At 46.4% G+C, this 16,375-nt stretch overlaps 1 protein-coding gene across 1 annotated transcript in view; it reads left to right on the forward strand.

Annotated features, from left to right (window-relative positions):
- The window catches only part of ARMC9 (armadillo repeat containing 9), a 160,046-nt gene continuing 143,671 nt past the window's right edge, over positions 1–16,375 (forward strand). The window contains 5 exon segments of the mRNA XM_082466172.1: positions 1–328; positions 8,648–8,735; positions 10,329–10,454; positions 13,780–13,950; positions 15,555–15,710. Coding sequence (XP_082322298.1) covers positions 8,685–8,735; positions 10,329–10,454; positions 13,780–13,950; positions 15,555–15,710 — 504 coding nt within the window. The 5' untranslated portion in view covers positions 1–328; positions 8,648–8,684.

Raw genomic sequence — 16,375 nt, forward strand, 5'->3', positions numbered from 1 at the left:
AGAGCCAGGCACAACGCCAGGCGCAATATTTGTGGAAATGAACCAATGGGAAGTTGTGGAGAGGAGGACGGGTGACGCGGACCTGCATCGTGCAACCCGCAGCGGACTCTGAACTGCGAGCCCCGACTTCACTTCCGCCGCCTGGAAGCCCCGGGGCTTAGCCCCCTAGGCGCCGCCGTTTGTCCCAGGATGCTCCGCGCAGGTCGCGTCCGGTGATTGGCTGAGCTGCTCCACGTGGTGCCAGGCAGGCGGCGGCGGTTGCCGGGGCGACGGCTGGACAAGGGGCGGCCGGGCAGGGAAGGAGCGTGTGCCCGCGTCAGAGCAGCAGGTAAGCTCGTCCCCCGACGCGGCCGGGCCACCCCCGAGCCCGCCGTCCCAGGGCGGGGAGGAGTGGTGATGGGCCAGAGGGCCGAGGCTCTGCTGAGCCCTCTCCCCAGAGGAAAACCCCGACGCGCCAACTCAGCAGCAGCTGCCGAATGACCCCGCTTTTCGACTGCTGTCCTGGACTTTGTGGGCCTGAGGCGGCTGCCTGGATATCCCGAGGACAGGCCCAGCTGCTTCCCACAAGTAGTCCCTGATCTTTGCTTCAGTGAGCCAAGCTTGAAGGGGGCTCCATGTCGTCCAGCTGGGGAGTGGCGGCACGAGAGGGTGGCCTGGGGCTTTTAGATCCATTCCTTCCGTTATCTCCATCAGCTAACCGCTCTCCCCAAGCACCCAGGTTGAGTCCAGACTTCATCCAGTCTAAGCAAAAACAGGATGCTTCCTATTCAAATTCGTCTTCCAGACAAATCCCGTAGTCTTCCCCTTATTCAACCAGCTCGTAGGCCCTAAATCCCTATTACATGGAAATCAGAAGCTGCCACTGCAACCCTCAGGAGTGACTGAAGAAGTTTTCTCTAGTTTTTCCATAAAGTAAAGCCGTGGTTCTCAAACTTGAACGTGCATAAAAGTCATCGGGAGAGATTGTTTAAAACAATTTCTGGGCATTGTGTTCAGTAAGATCAGAGTGATGCTAGGAATTTTCATTTTCACAAGCATCCCAGGTGATTCTGATTGAGGTGGTCCAAACTTTGGGGTAATACTGTGTAGTGGTTGATATCAGTCTGGATTTAAATTCCCACTTTGTCACTTACTAGTTGAGTTACTGGGAGCACCTTAACCTCCCTGAGCCTCAGCTGCCTCATCTGTAAAAGGAGAATATAAATCATATTCATTGTTCAGGTTTATTGTGAAAATTAAATGCAAAGCATTTTGCATGGCATACAATAAGCCCTCAATAAGTGAACTTATTATGATATAAAAGTGTACAGAAAATTCTGTAATTTTTAAGAATGTCAGAGTAATAGAATACCCAACGATGGCTCACATTCACTGACAGATGATCATAGCAGAATCTTATTCAAAAGATGGTCATGAAGAACTTCTCTGGCGAAGTGATGTTTATAAGCACAGGGCTTAGCCAGGTGAAGAAAGAGAGGGGAAGAGTGTTGCAGGCAGAGAGAACAATATGTGCAAAGGCCCTGAGGTAGGAAGGAGCTTGAGTTCTCAAAACAACAAAGTTTTCTTGTTCCAGGGCCTTCAAAATGCTTTTCCCTCTGCTTGGGCTTCATTTATTTATCACATGTCTTGGGTGCCTACCAGGCACTCTGCTAGGTTCTAGAGATACAAACTTTAAATACAGCTGCCTGCCTTTTTAAATAGGGTAATAAGTATAACAGTAGAAGTAAATGTAGGATATAGAGGTACCCCAGAGGAGAGAGAATTGCCTTGATGGGGAAGGAAGGAGAGGGGTTCCTGGAAGACTTTGTGAAGGAGGTCAAGCCCTGACTGAGTATGATGTGTCAAGTTTGCCCACGAGGTGAAGAAGAGTACATCCAAGGGCTTAGAATCATGAAAGAGCATTTTGTAAGGGGGAATGGCCGGGAGTTCAGTATTACTGGGGCCTCACATGGGGAAGTAAGAATGGAGCCAGCACAGGGACAGGGACAGGGGGTGGTGGTTGGTCCAGAAGAAGGCTGGAGAGGTGGGTGGTCCTCAGACAGTAGCTGTCTTTCTCCTCACACCTTGTGTAACTGGCAGGCAGGGTGTCCTGCTTACTCCTCATTGCTACTTCCCCGTCACCCCCTACCCCCCCACCTTTGAAGGCCATGCCGTAGGCTTTACCACAGTTGTTTCCCTTGAAGACTGCAATGCCTGGCTCACCGTCTACGTCTCCACCTCCTCTGCTTCATTTTGAGGGGTTTCAGAATCCTGGCTGCACAAGTTTCTTCGTCCTCCTTACTTATAGGCATCTTTTTCCTCCATCCTCATTTGCCCACTTCTGTGGTCATGAGCTTTTTATTACTGCACCACCTTCAAAATCTTGATTTGAAGTACTCATCCCACTCTCTGAGCACCACCTTCTATCTTTCAAGCTCGCTTTGATGTGCCTCTGAAGTAGGTCTTTGACCCCATTACTTTTTCACTACCTTACAACCCCCTTATGCACCTTCCCTCCCCCCATCTTTAACGTAGCTTAACTTCAATGCTCCATCGCTGTTATGCTTGTTTTCTCTTTCCCCTCTCCTGCAAAAGCCTCACCCTGTTAACCTAACTCTGACAGCTGAAAGTGGCTGGAGAAAAGTGCAAAATGGTGCAGACTGTTTCTGTTTCGGATTCAAGTCCATGTATCTTTTTTTTTTTTTAATATTATTTATCTATCTATTTGGCTGTGTCGGGTCTTAGTTGCGGCACACAGGATCTTTGTTGCGGCATTGGGGGGGGGGGTCCTTCGTTGTGGCGCGCAGGCTCCAGAGTGCGCTGGCTCAGTAGTTGCGGCGCACGCGCTCTCTAGTTGTGGCATGCGGGCTCCAGAGTGCACGAGCTCAGTAGTTGCAGAGCGCGGGCTTAGTTGTCCCATGGCAGGTCCCCAACCTTTTTGGCGCCAGGGACCGGGTTCGTGGAAGACAGTTTTTCCATGGACGGGGTGGGGGATGGTTCAGGCGGTAATGCCAGCGATGGGAAACAGCAGATGAAGCTTCGCTCACTTGCCTGCCGCTCACCTGCTGCTCACCTCCTGCTGTGCAGCCCGATTCCTAACAGGACACGGACTGGTACCGGTCTGCGGCCCGGGGGTTAGGGGCCCCTGCCCCACAGCATGTGGGATCTTAGTTCCCCGACCAGGGATCGAACCCATGTCCCCTGCATTGGAAGGCAGATTCTTAACTACTGGACCACCAAGGAAGTCCCTCAAGTCCATGTATCTTTTTTTTGTTTGTTTGTTTGTTTGTTTATACTGCAGGTTCCTATTAGTCATCAATTTTATACACATCAGTGTTTACATGTCAATCCCAATCGCCCAATTCAGCACACCACCATCCCCACCCCACCGCGGTTATCCCCCCTTGGTGTCCATACGTTTGTTCTCTACATCTGTGTCTCAACTTCTGCCCTGCAAACCAGTTCATCTGTACCATTTTTCTAGGTTCCACATACATGCGTTAATATACGATATTTGTTTTTCTCTTTCTGACTTACTTCACTCTGTATGACAGTCTCTAGATCCATCCACATCTCAACAGATGACTCAATTTCGTTCTTTTTTATGGCTGAGTAATGTTCCATTGTATATATGTACCACATCTTCTTTATCCATTTGTCTGTCGATGGGCATTTAGGTTGCTTCCATGACCTGGCTATTGTAAATAGTGCTGCAATGAACATTGGGGTGCATGTGTCTTTTTGAATTATGGTTTTCTCTGGGTGTATGCCCAGTAGTGGGATTGCTGGGTCATATGGTAATTCTATTTTTAGTTTTTTAAGGAACCTCCATATTGTTCTCCATAGTGGCTGTATCAACTTACATTCCCACCAACAGTGCAAGAGGGTTCCCTTTTCTCCACACCCTCTCCAGCTTTTGTTGTTCGTAGATTTTCTGGTGATGCCCATTCTAACTGGTGTGAGGTGATACCTCATTGTAGTTTTGATTTGCATTTCTCTAATGATTAGTGATGTTGGGCAGCTTTTCACGTGCTTCTTGGCCGTCTGTATGTCTTCTTTGGAGAAAGGTCTATTTAGAGTCCATGTATCTTAAGCAGACTCTCAGTACTGGAAATCCTGCCGTGTTTCCATAGTTGATTTGGTTCCCACCTTCCCTTCTCTTCAAACTACCAACTTGCTTCTTGCTCTCAGCTGATGACCTTGTTTCTTGTTTTGCTTCTCATCACTAAATCTGTCCATTTCTTTGGTCACTACCCATATCCTCTGCCATCGCTCTGTGTCAGGAGATGTCCTGTCCCCATCCCTGTGTGAAGCCCGGCCCTCATTGGACACTGGCCGCATCAAGGACATTGCTTCCTTAACCATCTCCTCTCTCTCCTGCCTCATCCATTTTTCCTTTTCTAACTGGGTCACTCCTATCAACGTACAGACACGCCGCTTACAACATCTTCCTTCTTAAAAAAAACCTCCCATCTCTTTCCAGCCGCCATGCCATCTCTCCTCTCCTTTTTGTCTCTCCCTCCTTACTTCCCTTTCTCTCTTTAACCCTTTCCAGTCAGGCACATGTCCTCACTGCTCTTCTCAAGGTCACAGTCAAACTCCATTTTGCCAAATCCAGGGATTAGTTCACCTGTCCTCATCTCCCTTAGCCACACAGGCGCAGTCGACGTGGGAAGCACCTTCACTGGGCTTCCGGAGTGTCACGGTGTCCTGGTCGTGTCTCCCAGCAAGTCTCTGTTCTTGCTTAGTCTGCCCTCTCGCTGACCGCGCAGTACCGAGGGCCCCGGGGCTCAGCCTGGGCCTGTCCTCCTCTCCAGCTGCGCTTTCTCCCCGGCGCGGGGGTCACGTCAGTCACCGTGCCCATCTGCCGAGCCGCCGTCTTGGTGCGGACGACTTCCAAACGCTCCTCCCCAAACCGCACTGCTCCCTTCACTCCATCAGCCTTCTCAGCGCCCCCACTTGAATGTCCGCTCTGCATCTCAGGTTTAGGGCCGGAGCAGAGCTCTTGATTTAGCTCTCAGGCCGTCCCTCCCCAGTTTCCCCAGATCGGTGAGTGGCTTACTCTTCACCCAACTGCTCAGGCCCCAGGTGTCGCCCTTCACCTTGTCCCCTCACGCGCCACATCCAGCCCCTCAGCAGCCGGCCACCTCTGCCTTTACACCTGGAACCAGGACACTTCACACGCTTCCTGTCGCTCGTCCGATCTCCCCTTATCACCCGTTTCCTCTCATGGGGCCCTGCAGTCTCTTCGTGGCCCGGCAGACATGGCGCTCCTTACCAGACGTGAGCCAGGTCGGGTCAGCCCCCTCCCGGCCTCCCGTTGTGCCCGGCTAATGGCCCGGCCAGTCACCTACACGAGTCCTACTGCTCTGGGCCCTGGCACCTCATTGCCTCCACGGTCTGCCTGCTCTTCTGCCCTAGCGGCACCCCTACCCCAGCACCCGAAGCCTTAGCACTTGCAAATCCCTCTGCCCGGGTCTGGGAAGTGCCTGCTCTCTCACATCTCTGCTCACCACTCCTGTTCCCAGGGAGGCCTTCTCTGACCACCCTTTCTTTTTTTTTTCTTTTTATATTTTGGCTGCATTGGGTCTTCACTGCTGCATGTGTTACTGCGCGCGGGCTTTCTCTAGTTGCGGCGAGTGGGGGCTACTCCTCGTTGTGGTGCGCGGGCTTCTCATTGCAGTGGCTTCTCTTGTTGCAGAGCACGGGCTCTAGGCGCGCGGGCTTCAGTAGTTGTGGCACTTGGGCTCAGTAGTTGTAGCTCGCTGGCTCTAGAGCGCAGGCTCGGCAGTTGTGGCGCACAGGTTTAGTTGCTCCGCGGCATGTGGGATCTTCCCTGACCAGGGATCGAACCCACCTCCCCTGCATTGTCAGGCAGATTCTTTACCACTGGACCACCAGGGAAGTCCCCTGACCACCCTTTCTAAAATGTGCCCAGACCCCTCTCCTCCGCTCTCTGTCTCCTTCCTTGCCTTATTTTCTTCATACCTGAAATTCTTTCCATTCACTCAGTAAGTAATTTTGAGCACCCACAGTGTGCCAGGCACTGGTCCAGGCACTGGGGATGCCAAGTGAGTGCGTGTCTTCCTCGTGGAATCTGTACCCCGGGGTGGGAACGACAGTGAGCAGATATGTTAATGGAAGGATGTTCCTGTCGGGGTGCTTAGTGCTGCTGAGAAAGGTAAAGCAGGAGAAAGGGTAGGAAGTGACCGGGGGGCTGGCTCCTTAGGGAGGGTGGTCAGGGCAAGGCTCTGAGGGGGTGACTTTGAAGCAGAGACCTGAGTGAGACGTGGATGCCTGGAGGAGGGGCCACGAGGCAGAGGGGGCAGTGAAAGCAGAGCCCTCAGGGAGGGCAGGCATGTGCAGGGCACGTCCAGCAGGTGTGCACTAGAACTGCATGGTGGCCCACGTGGCTCAAGCCTATAGAACAAAAGGAAGAGTGTTGGAGGCCAAGTGGTGTAGGCTTTGAGATGAGAGTTGGGCCGAAGGAGTCTGGCCTTCATCTGGAGGTGGAACCACGGGAGGGTCGAAAACAGGAGGGGAAAGATCACTTGTTGTAGCTTAGACATTGGAGTGAGGTGGAGAGGGAGGTGATGGGAGGTGGTGTGGAGGGACCTTGGGAGAGACGAAGTCACAAGACAGTGACGGGGAGACAGAGAGAATGAAAAGAGGGAGATTTCTAAATTTCGTCTTCTGGACTTGTGTTCAAATATTTCAAATTGAATGCACTGTTATGGGCAGAAAAATGTAAGGTTACAGAATCATGCATTCTTTTTTTTTTTAATATTTATTTATTTATTTGGTTGCACTGGCTCTTAGTTGCGGCTCAAGGGCTCCTTAGTTGTGGCACGTGAACTCTTAGTCTCTTAGTTACTGGGATCTAGTTCCCTGACCAGGGATTGAACCTGGGCCCCCTGCATTGGGAGCGTGGAGTCTTAACCACCTGACCCCCAGGGAAGTCCCAAATCATGCATTCTTAGAACTTGAAGAGGTCTGATAAATTCTCCATTTTATTTTACAGATAGAAACAGGTTCCAGTGATTTGCCCCAGATCAGGTGCCAGTGAATGGCAGAGTTAGCATTAGAGCCCAAGCTTTGTAATTCCTCTGAGGTTATGGGCAAGCAGCCCGGGGGAGAAGACTGGGAGTGGGGTCCAGGGAATGGCTGCTTTGGGTACACCTTGGGGAGGGGTGGCAGGAAGAGAAGAAAGAATTACTTTAAAAAAGTTCACAACGTTTTATTTATTTAAGTGTTTTGAAAATATAAAAGATGTTGGGCATTCTTGCACTTCATTTTTAAAAAACTGACCTAATAAATTCTCTGGTGTGTGAACCTTGTATTAACACTTGTGTAAAGGCACACCACCTCCTCTTCCAGTAGCGTAAGGCTGAATGATTATGGACTTTGGGTGACAGTAAAGATTTCTTCTAAATAGTACCTGATATCTTTTTGTGACTGTTTAATTTTTTTTTTTTTGCATTTTTTAGAAACTTTTTATTTTGTATTTTTTTATTGGAGAATAGTTGATTTACAGTGTTGTGTTAGTTTCAGGCATACAGCAAAGTGAAGCAGTTATACATATGCATGTATCCACTCTTTTTTTAGATTCTTTTCCCATATAAGTCATTACAGAGTATTGAGTAGAGTTCCCTGTGCTATTCAGTAGATCCTTATTAGTTATCTATTTTATATATAGTATTGTGTATATGTCAATCCCATCCCCCCACTTTCCCTCCTGGTAACCATAAGTTTGTTTCCTACATCTGTGACTCTGTTTCTGGGTTTAATGTTTTTTACTTGGAAGTAGAGCGAGGGATTAGTGACTCTGTGTTTTTTCCATCAGACTAATTCTAGTGCGTATCCTTTCTTAAAGTAAATGAATTGACTTTATCATTAAACTCTATTTTGTTCTAAATACACTTTATGCTCTTGACTGTTACACATACCACATGATAGCACGTTAGAAAACTCTAAATAAGAAAAATAATCTTCCGTACTCTCACCAGCAATCCTTGACTGTCTCATTTATACCACCCTCCAGTCCTTGATCACATTCATTTTAAGTAGTTGTCATAGAAGAGAGAATTACTTTTGACTTTAGCCACTGTATTTCCTAGTGCTACTGTAATAAATTACCATAAATTTAGTGGCTTAAAACGACACAGATTTATTGTCTTACAGTTCTGGAGGTCAGAAGGCTGAAATGGGTCTCACTGGACTAAACTCAGGGTGTTGGCAGGGCTTGTTCCCCTCTGGATGCTCCAGAGGAGAATCAGTTTATTGCCTTTCCCAGGTTCTAGAAGCCGCCTGCATTCCTTGGCTCCTGGCCCTTCCTCCATCTTCAAGGCCAGCAACGGCGGGTTGAGTCTGTCTCCCACTGCATCACTCTGACGCTAGCCTTCCTGCTTCCCTCTTTCCCTGACGAGGACCCCTGTGATTATGTTGGGTCCGCCAGATAATCCAGGCTACTCTCCCTATTTTAAGGTCAGCTGATCAGCAACCTTAATTCCATCTGTAGCCTTAATCCACCCCTTCTACGCAACCTAATATTTTCACAGGTTCTGGGGATTAGGACATGGGGGCCATTATTCTGCCCACTACAGCTATCTTTTTGTTATTTTACAGATAGTTGGAATGATAGCCTTTGTCTTATGTTTTTGCCTTGCAGAGATTTTTGCGGTGAGAATTAACAGTAACGGTTCAATATGGGGGACATTCTGGCTGATGAATCAGAATTACTTGGACTAGTGAACGAGGTATGTTTTACAAAACACAGGTCACAGGAAAAGATCTTGAAAACTTGTAAAGCTTGTATTGTACAATGCAGCAAATTCTGTAATGCCTTGTAATGTTTCTATCATTACATTACAGTTACCTGTTTTCCTTTTTACAATTTTCCATGTATTTATATTTTGTTTTTATAACTAAACTGAAATTGTAAAGCTGCTTTTTAGAATTTCTTTAAAGGAAGTTATAAAGGCAGCACATGCTCATGGTAACAGATTCAAACAGTATAAATGTATAAACAGTGAATTTCCCTCCTGCAGTGACCACTGTTAATGGCTTAGTATATTACCTTTCCAGACTTTTTCTCTATGGGTATTCAAAATATATTCACACGACTATAGTTTGTTTTACAAAATGTGATGATACCACACACGTTGTTCTGCAGCTTGCCTTTCACCTATCAACAGTAGTACAGTATGAACATCTTCCTGGGATCTGCCTCATACTTCTGAATGCTGTAGAGTATTTCACTGAGTGGCTGCATCATCATCTGTTTAACTTGTTGCCTATTAATGGACATTTAGGTGTCCTACACTGAAAGCTTTTGAAAGATAGGACCCACACCTTATGCTTTTTGGTATTCTCTACTGCCTTTAGCAGGGGCTGGCATAGAGTTGGTGCTAAAGAAATGGTTGCTGCTGTTTTACTGCGCACAGTAAACTGTCCTTTAGGCGTTGAGAGACATGGCCGTGGAGCAAGGATACGGCATCCACCCTGGGAATGCAGCTTTGGAATTTGGTGTGATCATGAATAAATTTTCAAAGCTGTTACAGCAGAGGATTGTGGATAGGGCCTGGAGAAATAGCCACAGTTAGAGGAAGTGGAAACAGAAAGTTATGACTGACACAGACTGTAAAGAAGGGCAGAGAAGTGTGGAGAGCATCAGTAGAAGTAGTGCATGTCACTAACACAAGGCAGAGGGGCGTTTCAGGACGGGGTGGGGCGGGGATCATTAGTGCTTGAAGGTGGCTGATGACATGGCCCATCTTTTAATGACTTACCTTTTGTTCTTAGGGGCAGGCATTACCACTAATCTCTCTGTTTCAAGTAACAAATTCCCAGAGACCTACTAGACCCAAAGCCAGCAGGTCCTTTGATCACTTTTGCCTTTTTCAGGGTGCTGCACATATCATCTTATTTTCTATTAATAATTATAATAAGGGAATTCCCTGGTGGCCCAGTGGTTAAGACTCCGCACTTTCACTGCCGAGGGCATGGGTTCGATCCCTGGTCGGGGAACTAAGATCCCGCAAGCCGTGCGACGGGACCAAAATTAAAAAATAAAAAATAAATTATAATGCAGCTTACATTTTCCTTCTAAAAACAAATTTATTTTCTGTAAATAAATGTTTTCTGTGATACTGTCTTTCTAGTTTTTTAGTGTGTATATCAATAAGTAAATTCTAAGCTGGATCCCAAATTACTTCTCCCGAAGATGACAGTTCATTAACCCCATTATAAATTTTGTGATAATATTGAGCTGGTACATTACATCAAAGATGGTTACTTTGTTGATGTTAAAACAGAGAAATATATATACATTTATACGCTTTTTTTAATAGTATTTAGATTTTGCCGAATTTGAAGACACCTTGAAAACATTTTCAAAAGAATGCAAAACAAAAGGAAAACCGTTGTCTAAATCAGCATGTGGCTCTTTAAGGGACTCCAAATCATCGATAATCCAGGTGACATTTTACTTTTTTTGATTTCTGTAGGTAATCAAGATGCTCCAAATTTGTAAGAAATGCTGCCATTAGAGAATGCTGGAATATTTCTGGGGACCTGGGCACAGTGACTGTTAGACTGTGCAGATGTTTATGGATAAATGAGTAACGCCATTTTCAAATCTCTGTATCCTAGGAAATGGGTGGCAACATAAGATCTTTCACATACATTTCTTGGCAAGAAGAAAAAGAAGAAACCGTGCAATGCTTAGAAACTCAGACAAATGTGGTCCCCATTCTGAGGAGTTTTAGGTTATTAATTCCAGGTACTGGAGACACAGCAGTGAACAAAACAAAACAAAATCTCTGCCCTCATGGTGCTTGCCTTCTAGTTTGGGGAGGTCGGAGGGGGCAGGGAGCCAGAGCCATATGCAAGGCAGCGTCCTTTCAAAGGAAGGCCTGGGCGGCTGTGAGCCTGTTGCAGGGGGCTGCAAAGGGCAGATATGACATGGTCCTCAGCTCTCAGGGTTAGACAGGATCTTGAAAGTCCTCATTTCAAACATTATTTGATGCTGCATCCCATTTGTAACATCTAAGTGATTGATTCACCATGAATGCATCCAGTGACAAGAGAACATACCGTTTCCTGAGGCAGCGTATTTCAGCTTTGCATGATTTTATTATTTTAATAAATTTATTTGTTTCAATATACATACTTCTAAGAAAAATATGAGACTCTGTTTGAGAGTCCCACTGAGTAGCTGGAGGTCAGGCCGCAGCCCGACTCCCCAGTGGCCTGGCACGGGGTACCATTGAGCGGGGGCACCGTCGCAATGGCTTGGGGAGCTCAAGAGGGGCTGCGCCCCCGACCCAGTGCCCCTCCAGTCCTCACGCACCTGCATGCTGAGCTGCCACCACTTCAGACACAGGCTCTTCTGTCAGGGATGCATCGGGCAGCCTGATGACACCTGCCAACCCTGGAGCAAACTTTTCAGAACATGAAACAAGAATCTAGTCATTATTAGACATGGAAACAGAGGTTGTACTTAACTTGAAAGACCTTGAAACTTTCTGATTGTGAGAAGCGTGTCTTTTCTGCTCATTCAATAAACAGCTGTGTCCTGCCATTACAGATTTCCCAAACAAAAATACCTGAAGCAGTGACTTAGGGACATTTGTTAAGTTGGCACTCAACAAAGGGAGAGTTTCCCTAAGCACAGTTCTGTAAGAAGTGTGTGTGTGTGTGTGTGTGTGTGTGTGTGTGTGTGTGTGTGTGTGTGTTTATAGGTGATTACTGGTGGTATGTAAATTTTCTGAGCTTCATAATGCTGGCTGTGATCATGGTTTATATTTGAGAAGTTAATATTTTGTGACCCTATGAGTTGTAACACTGGATTGCTTTACGTGTAGCTATTATTTTAAACGCAGGGACCATTTCCAGGTACAGAATATGATTCATAACTTGGGAATATAATGGCACAGCTAAGGTCTGTAGTCCCAGGTCTACAAATGTAGAGTTTAGAATAAAGTGTAGATGGGCCATTTGACACATAGACTTCCTTTGCCAAGCCATGTTAAGAAAGTACCCTGACTCCAAGCTTTAAAATACCCACGAGAGTCTGCGGTCGCCTCATTCACACGGTCACTGGACCTCTCGCAGGACAGTCCTCCCCAGAGTGGCTCGCAGGGTTCGCTCAGAGCTCAGCAGAGGTGAGCCTGGGGCGGGGCCGGGCCCCAGCAGCGCGCCCTTGGGAGGCTCCCCCTCACCTTTGCATCAGTCAGTGACAAGAAAAGGGGATCCTCTGGCCAGGTTCCCCCAGTTTCTTCCAGAGGTGGCGGTGCTTAGCTGCTTGTGCTTTATTTTGGGACCCGCCCTGCCTGCAGTTGCTGACCAGCTGTCCTTCACTGTTTCCAGGGCTGAGAAACAGAAAGAGGCCAGTTTTGAAGAAGTAGAATTTCATTGTAGGGCTTATTTTGAAAAATTCTGAGTTTCTTTCAAATGTATGCCAATCCCTTCCAGACTAAGGTACTATTCAGAGACAGTTGTTCTCGGTCACGTGACGTAGAGAACATTTTTGTGAGATTCACAGTGGAAGATTCCTTATCAGTGAGTGTCTTTGACTTAAGGATGACCAAACAGTGTAACATCGTTCTCTGTACATTTCTATTTCATAATGCTAAAAAGTTTGATTATAAACAAATAGAATATGTAACCTTAAAAAAAAGACAATTTTACAGAAAAAATGTAAAACCATTAAAAAAAGTATAAAGGAACAATGACCAAATAATGGTGGTAAATAATGGTGGTGATGGGTTGGGGAACTGGTGATTCTACAGAAAATGCACTCCAAGAAAAGCTTTTGCAGTTGAGCACAAAATGTAGGTCTGAGGATCTTGGGCATTTGATACAAAAAGGAAAACAAAATGAGTCACAGGAAATTCTTTTGATTCTGCCTTATACCTAAATCTGCAAAATTATGCAGCAGGTATTTGTGCTGGATCAGTTATCATTTTTCCTGTGAGGCAGGTGACATGGGAACTGCCACCACCTTTCTCCAGAATTCTCTGTTTCAGCTATTGCATGGCGAGTCGGGAAGCTGTCTCTGCCCCACATAGTCAGACTGGCACAGCTCCGAGGTCGGGTTGGTGCCGGGCCTGTGCGCCCTCCTCCATCTCCAGCCCAGGCTTCCTTGTTCCTGGAACGGGAGGGCCCGGGCAGTCACTACCTGAGTGTGTTGGGCTCTGTGATTGCTTCCCACACTGCCCTCTCTGCCAGACATGCTTCTAGCAGCAGCGGGCACGTGACAGCACCCACCTCCCAGGCCTGGGATCGACTGTTCCGTGTGGCTGAGCTCCCAGGCGCTCAGGGACTTGGCAGTTGTGGTGTCAGCAACTTTCCATAGGTATGAGGTTGTCCACTGAGGTCTGGCTGGGCTCTGGGTCTGGCCTGTTCTCATCAGTTGCGTGCAGTGGGTCAGCAAGTCCAAAGGGCGACCTCAATGTATTCATTTGCCTATGAGTCTCTGGGCTCAATCTTTGGCCTATGCCTGATTCCTTCCATTTCAGAGACCTTAAATGTTGTATCTGTTCTTTAGAATGCTCAGATTTGATATTGCAGAGCCGTGGAAAACCAGGGTCGGTCTGTAGGAGTCTCAGCCTAGGCAGTTTGAAGCCCTCTGGATCTCTACTTTCCTATCCCTTACCTCTGAGAAGGAGACTTAATTTTGCTCACACTGAAACGATGGAGTATATGGGTATCCAAGGTAGCGGGAGGGTGTGAGGATTCGGGGTGTTGAGAGAAGGGGCATCCCTATGACCAGGCTTCACTCTGATGTCTTCTCCACAGAAGGACCTCCTTGCTGCGTTTGACAGTGGAGACCAGAAGGTGTTCTTCGATTTGTGGGAGGGGCACATTCCCAGTTCCATCCGGGCTGGCGACTCCCTCGCCCAGAAGTTGGAATTCTACCTTCACATCCATTTTGCCATCTATCTTCTGAAACACTCCACAGGGAGACCTGTAGGTTCACCTTGTGGCATGGGTTGGTCCAAATGGTGTCTTAAAGGAGAATGTTAGCTGTTACGTTTTGCAAATGAGGAGTAATTTAGCTTTGTGGCCATTTTTTCATATTGCCTTTAAGGAGTAGGTGTCTTACATCCTGATGAATGATTTTCTATCTCATTCCCCGCAGTTTATTTTCTAATTTGCATGGAAAGTTAATCACTTCTGTAATGAAAGCTACATCGTTTTCCTGAATACCTCAAGACATGTATGTCTAAGAGAATACACGTTCAGACCACATTTTCAACCATACATTAGAAGATAAATTTAAGCTTAAACAGTGGGAAAATGGTGTGCCCGTCTGTGAAAGCTCATTTGAGTGCTAAGTTGAATTTAGCTTCTGCATCTTTTCCTGCAGGTGTGGGACCGGGGCTGCGAAGGGGAGAGGGGAGCAGCCGCAAACTGCTGTGCGGGGGAACCTTGGGGCACGGAGGGGATGACAGAGGCGAGCAGGCCAGGCTGACATCGGACCACGCACATTTGTTTCGTGGCTTCTCCACGCCTTGGCTACTGCCCCCAGGACCTGTGTTAACTTATTAAATGTCAGGGGGCCACAGGAAGGCTCAGTGGTAGCCATTCTTGGAAGGCTGTTCCTTAAGACAGTACTCCTGTGGGTGCCGTTGTGGGAGACTTTTCATTTTCTTTGTACTTATTTTGATTTTCTAATTTTTCCATTTTTCTGTAAGATGAAAAGATTAATAACTTTTTTAAGTCCGGTGGGCTTCACGGTGTAGGTGAAGTGAGATGCACTGATGAGAAGAATTGGCCTGTATATGAGGCTGTGAGGGACGTAACAGGCGAGGCCAGGGTGGACCTTCTCGTTGAGGCCCAGGAGGAAATGGAAACCCTTGGGGGGGACCCGACTTGCCTGGGATTACACCCGGAAGCAGTGAAGCAGGCAAGATCACTTCTTAGTTAGCCTAATAAAGGAAAGGAATAATGATATGGAAAACTTCTGTTTTAAAAAACGATTCACCTTTAAGTGCTCGCTTCGGCAGCACATATACTAAAAAAAAAAAAATTGGAACGACACAGAGAAGATTAGCATGGCCCCTGCGCAAGGATGACACGCAAATTCGTGAAGCGTTCCATGTTAAAAACAGTAACTGTTCACCCTTAAAAGCCTCTCGTAAGGAAATCACAGGAATGCAGACAAATAGTTATTTCTGATATCTGAACTATGAAAACAATGTACATATCTAATAATGGGGGAATTGGTTAAATAAATTGTGATAGACCCACAAGATGCGGTTTTGTCCTGCCATTAAGAATGATGTTTATGAAGAATTTTAAGGATATGAGAAAATGGTAGCAATAGATTGAAAAGGCAGCATTTGAACTGTGTGTATCATATATCTAGTTCTCTGATATCCCTGACAGTTTCACGAAGGGGCGAAATAGGGATGACGTTAGGGTGACTGGTGACGGCACGCAGGCTGGGCCGGACGGGGAGGATGCCAGCGACGTGGCTGGAACTGAAGGGGCCTCGGAGAGAGGACAGGTGAACGGGCGAGCTGGCGTCAAGCAGGAGATCTCAAACGAGCGTCCTCCCTTCCTCGTAGGACAAAGAGGAACTGGATGAAAGGATTTCTTATTTCAAGACCTACCTGGAGACCAAAGGGGCAGCGCTGAGCCAGACCACGGAGTTTCTCCCTTTCTACGCCCTGCCTTTTGTTCCCAACCCCATGGTACACCCCTCATTTAAAGAGCTTTTCCAGGTGAGTGGCCGCCTCCGAATTAGTCTCAGATCCTGGGCAGCGTGGCAGTTTCACCTTGTATACACTGGTGGTTTCTGAATGATGCTGTAAAAAGGCTAAAATTTGCTTACGTTATGTTGTATTTTAAAAGAATGTACAGGTAATTTGCTTTAACAAACTTTTCTTGTGCTATAAAATGTGCTTTTTTTTTTTGTTGCACCAAGACTTGTTAACCCAGACTGACAAAATATTTTAAAATATACTAACCTCTTAAATCATTCTGTGTATACTTCTGCAGTATTGAAACGATAACTTATTCAATTACAATGAAAATTAGTAGCCTGAAAAAAAAACTAGGCTACTTTACACAATCACTGGCCATGTATATTTTGATTTGTGTTAAAATTCTCACTTACTTGGTATATATTTGGTTACCTGATTGTGTACTATATTACCATCAGACTATTTGCCTATAGCTCTTTTAATTGTTATACTTCATTTTAGTTGACATTTTAGAATAATATTTATGAATAAGATTTACCTATTAAGGTAATTTTTGTTGACTTACTAAAATTAATATGTCCCACTGAGAGGTTTATTGAAAAGTATTTAGAGACAAATATTTTGATATAACTAGATACTTTTTCTAAAGATCTCACACTGTTTCCAAGAATTTGTATGGTGCT

Source organism: Balaenoptera physalus (genome assembly GCF_965194825.1).
Source record: "Balaenoptera physalus genome assembly, chromosome: 6".
Taxonomy (NCBI): Eukaryota; Metazoa; Chordata; class Mammalia; order Artiodactyla; family Balaenopteridae; genus Balaenoptera; species Balaenoptera physalus.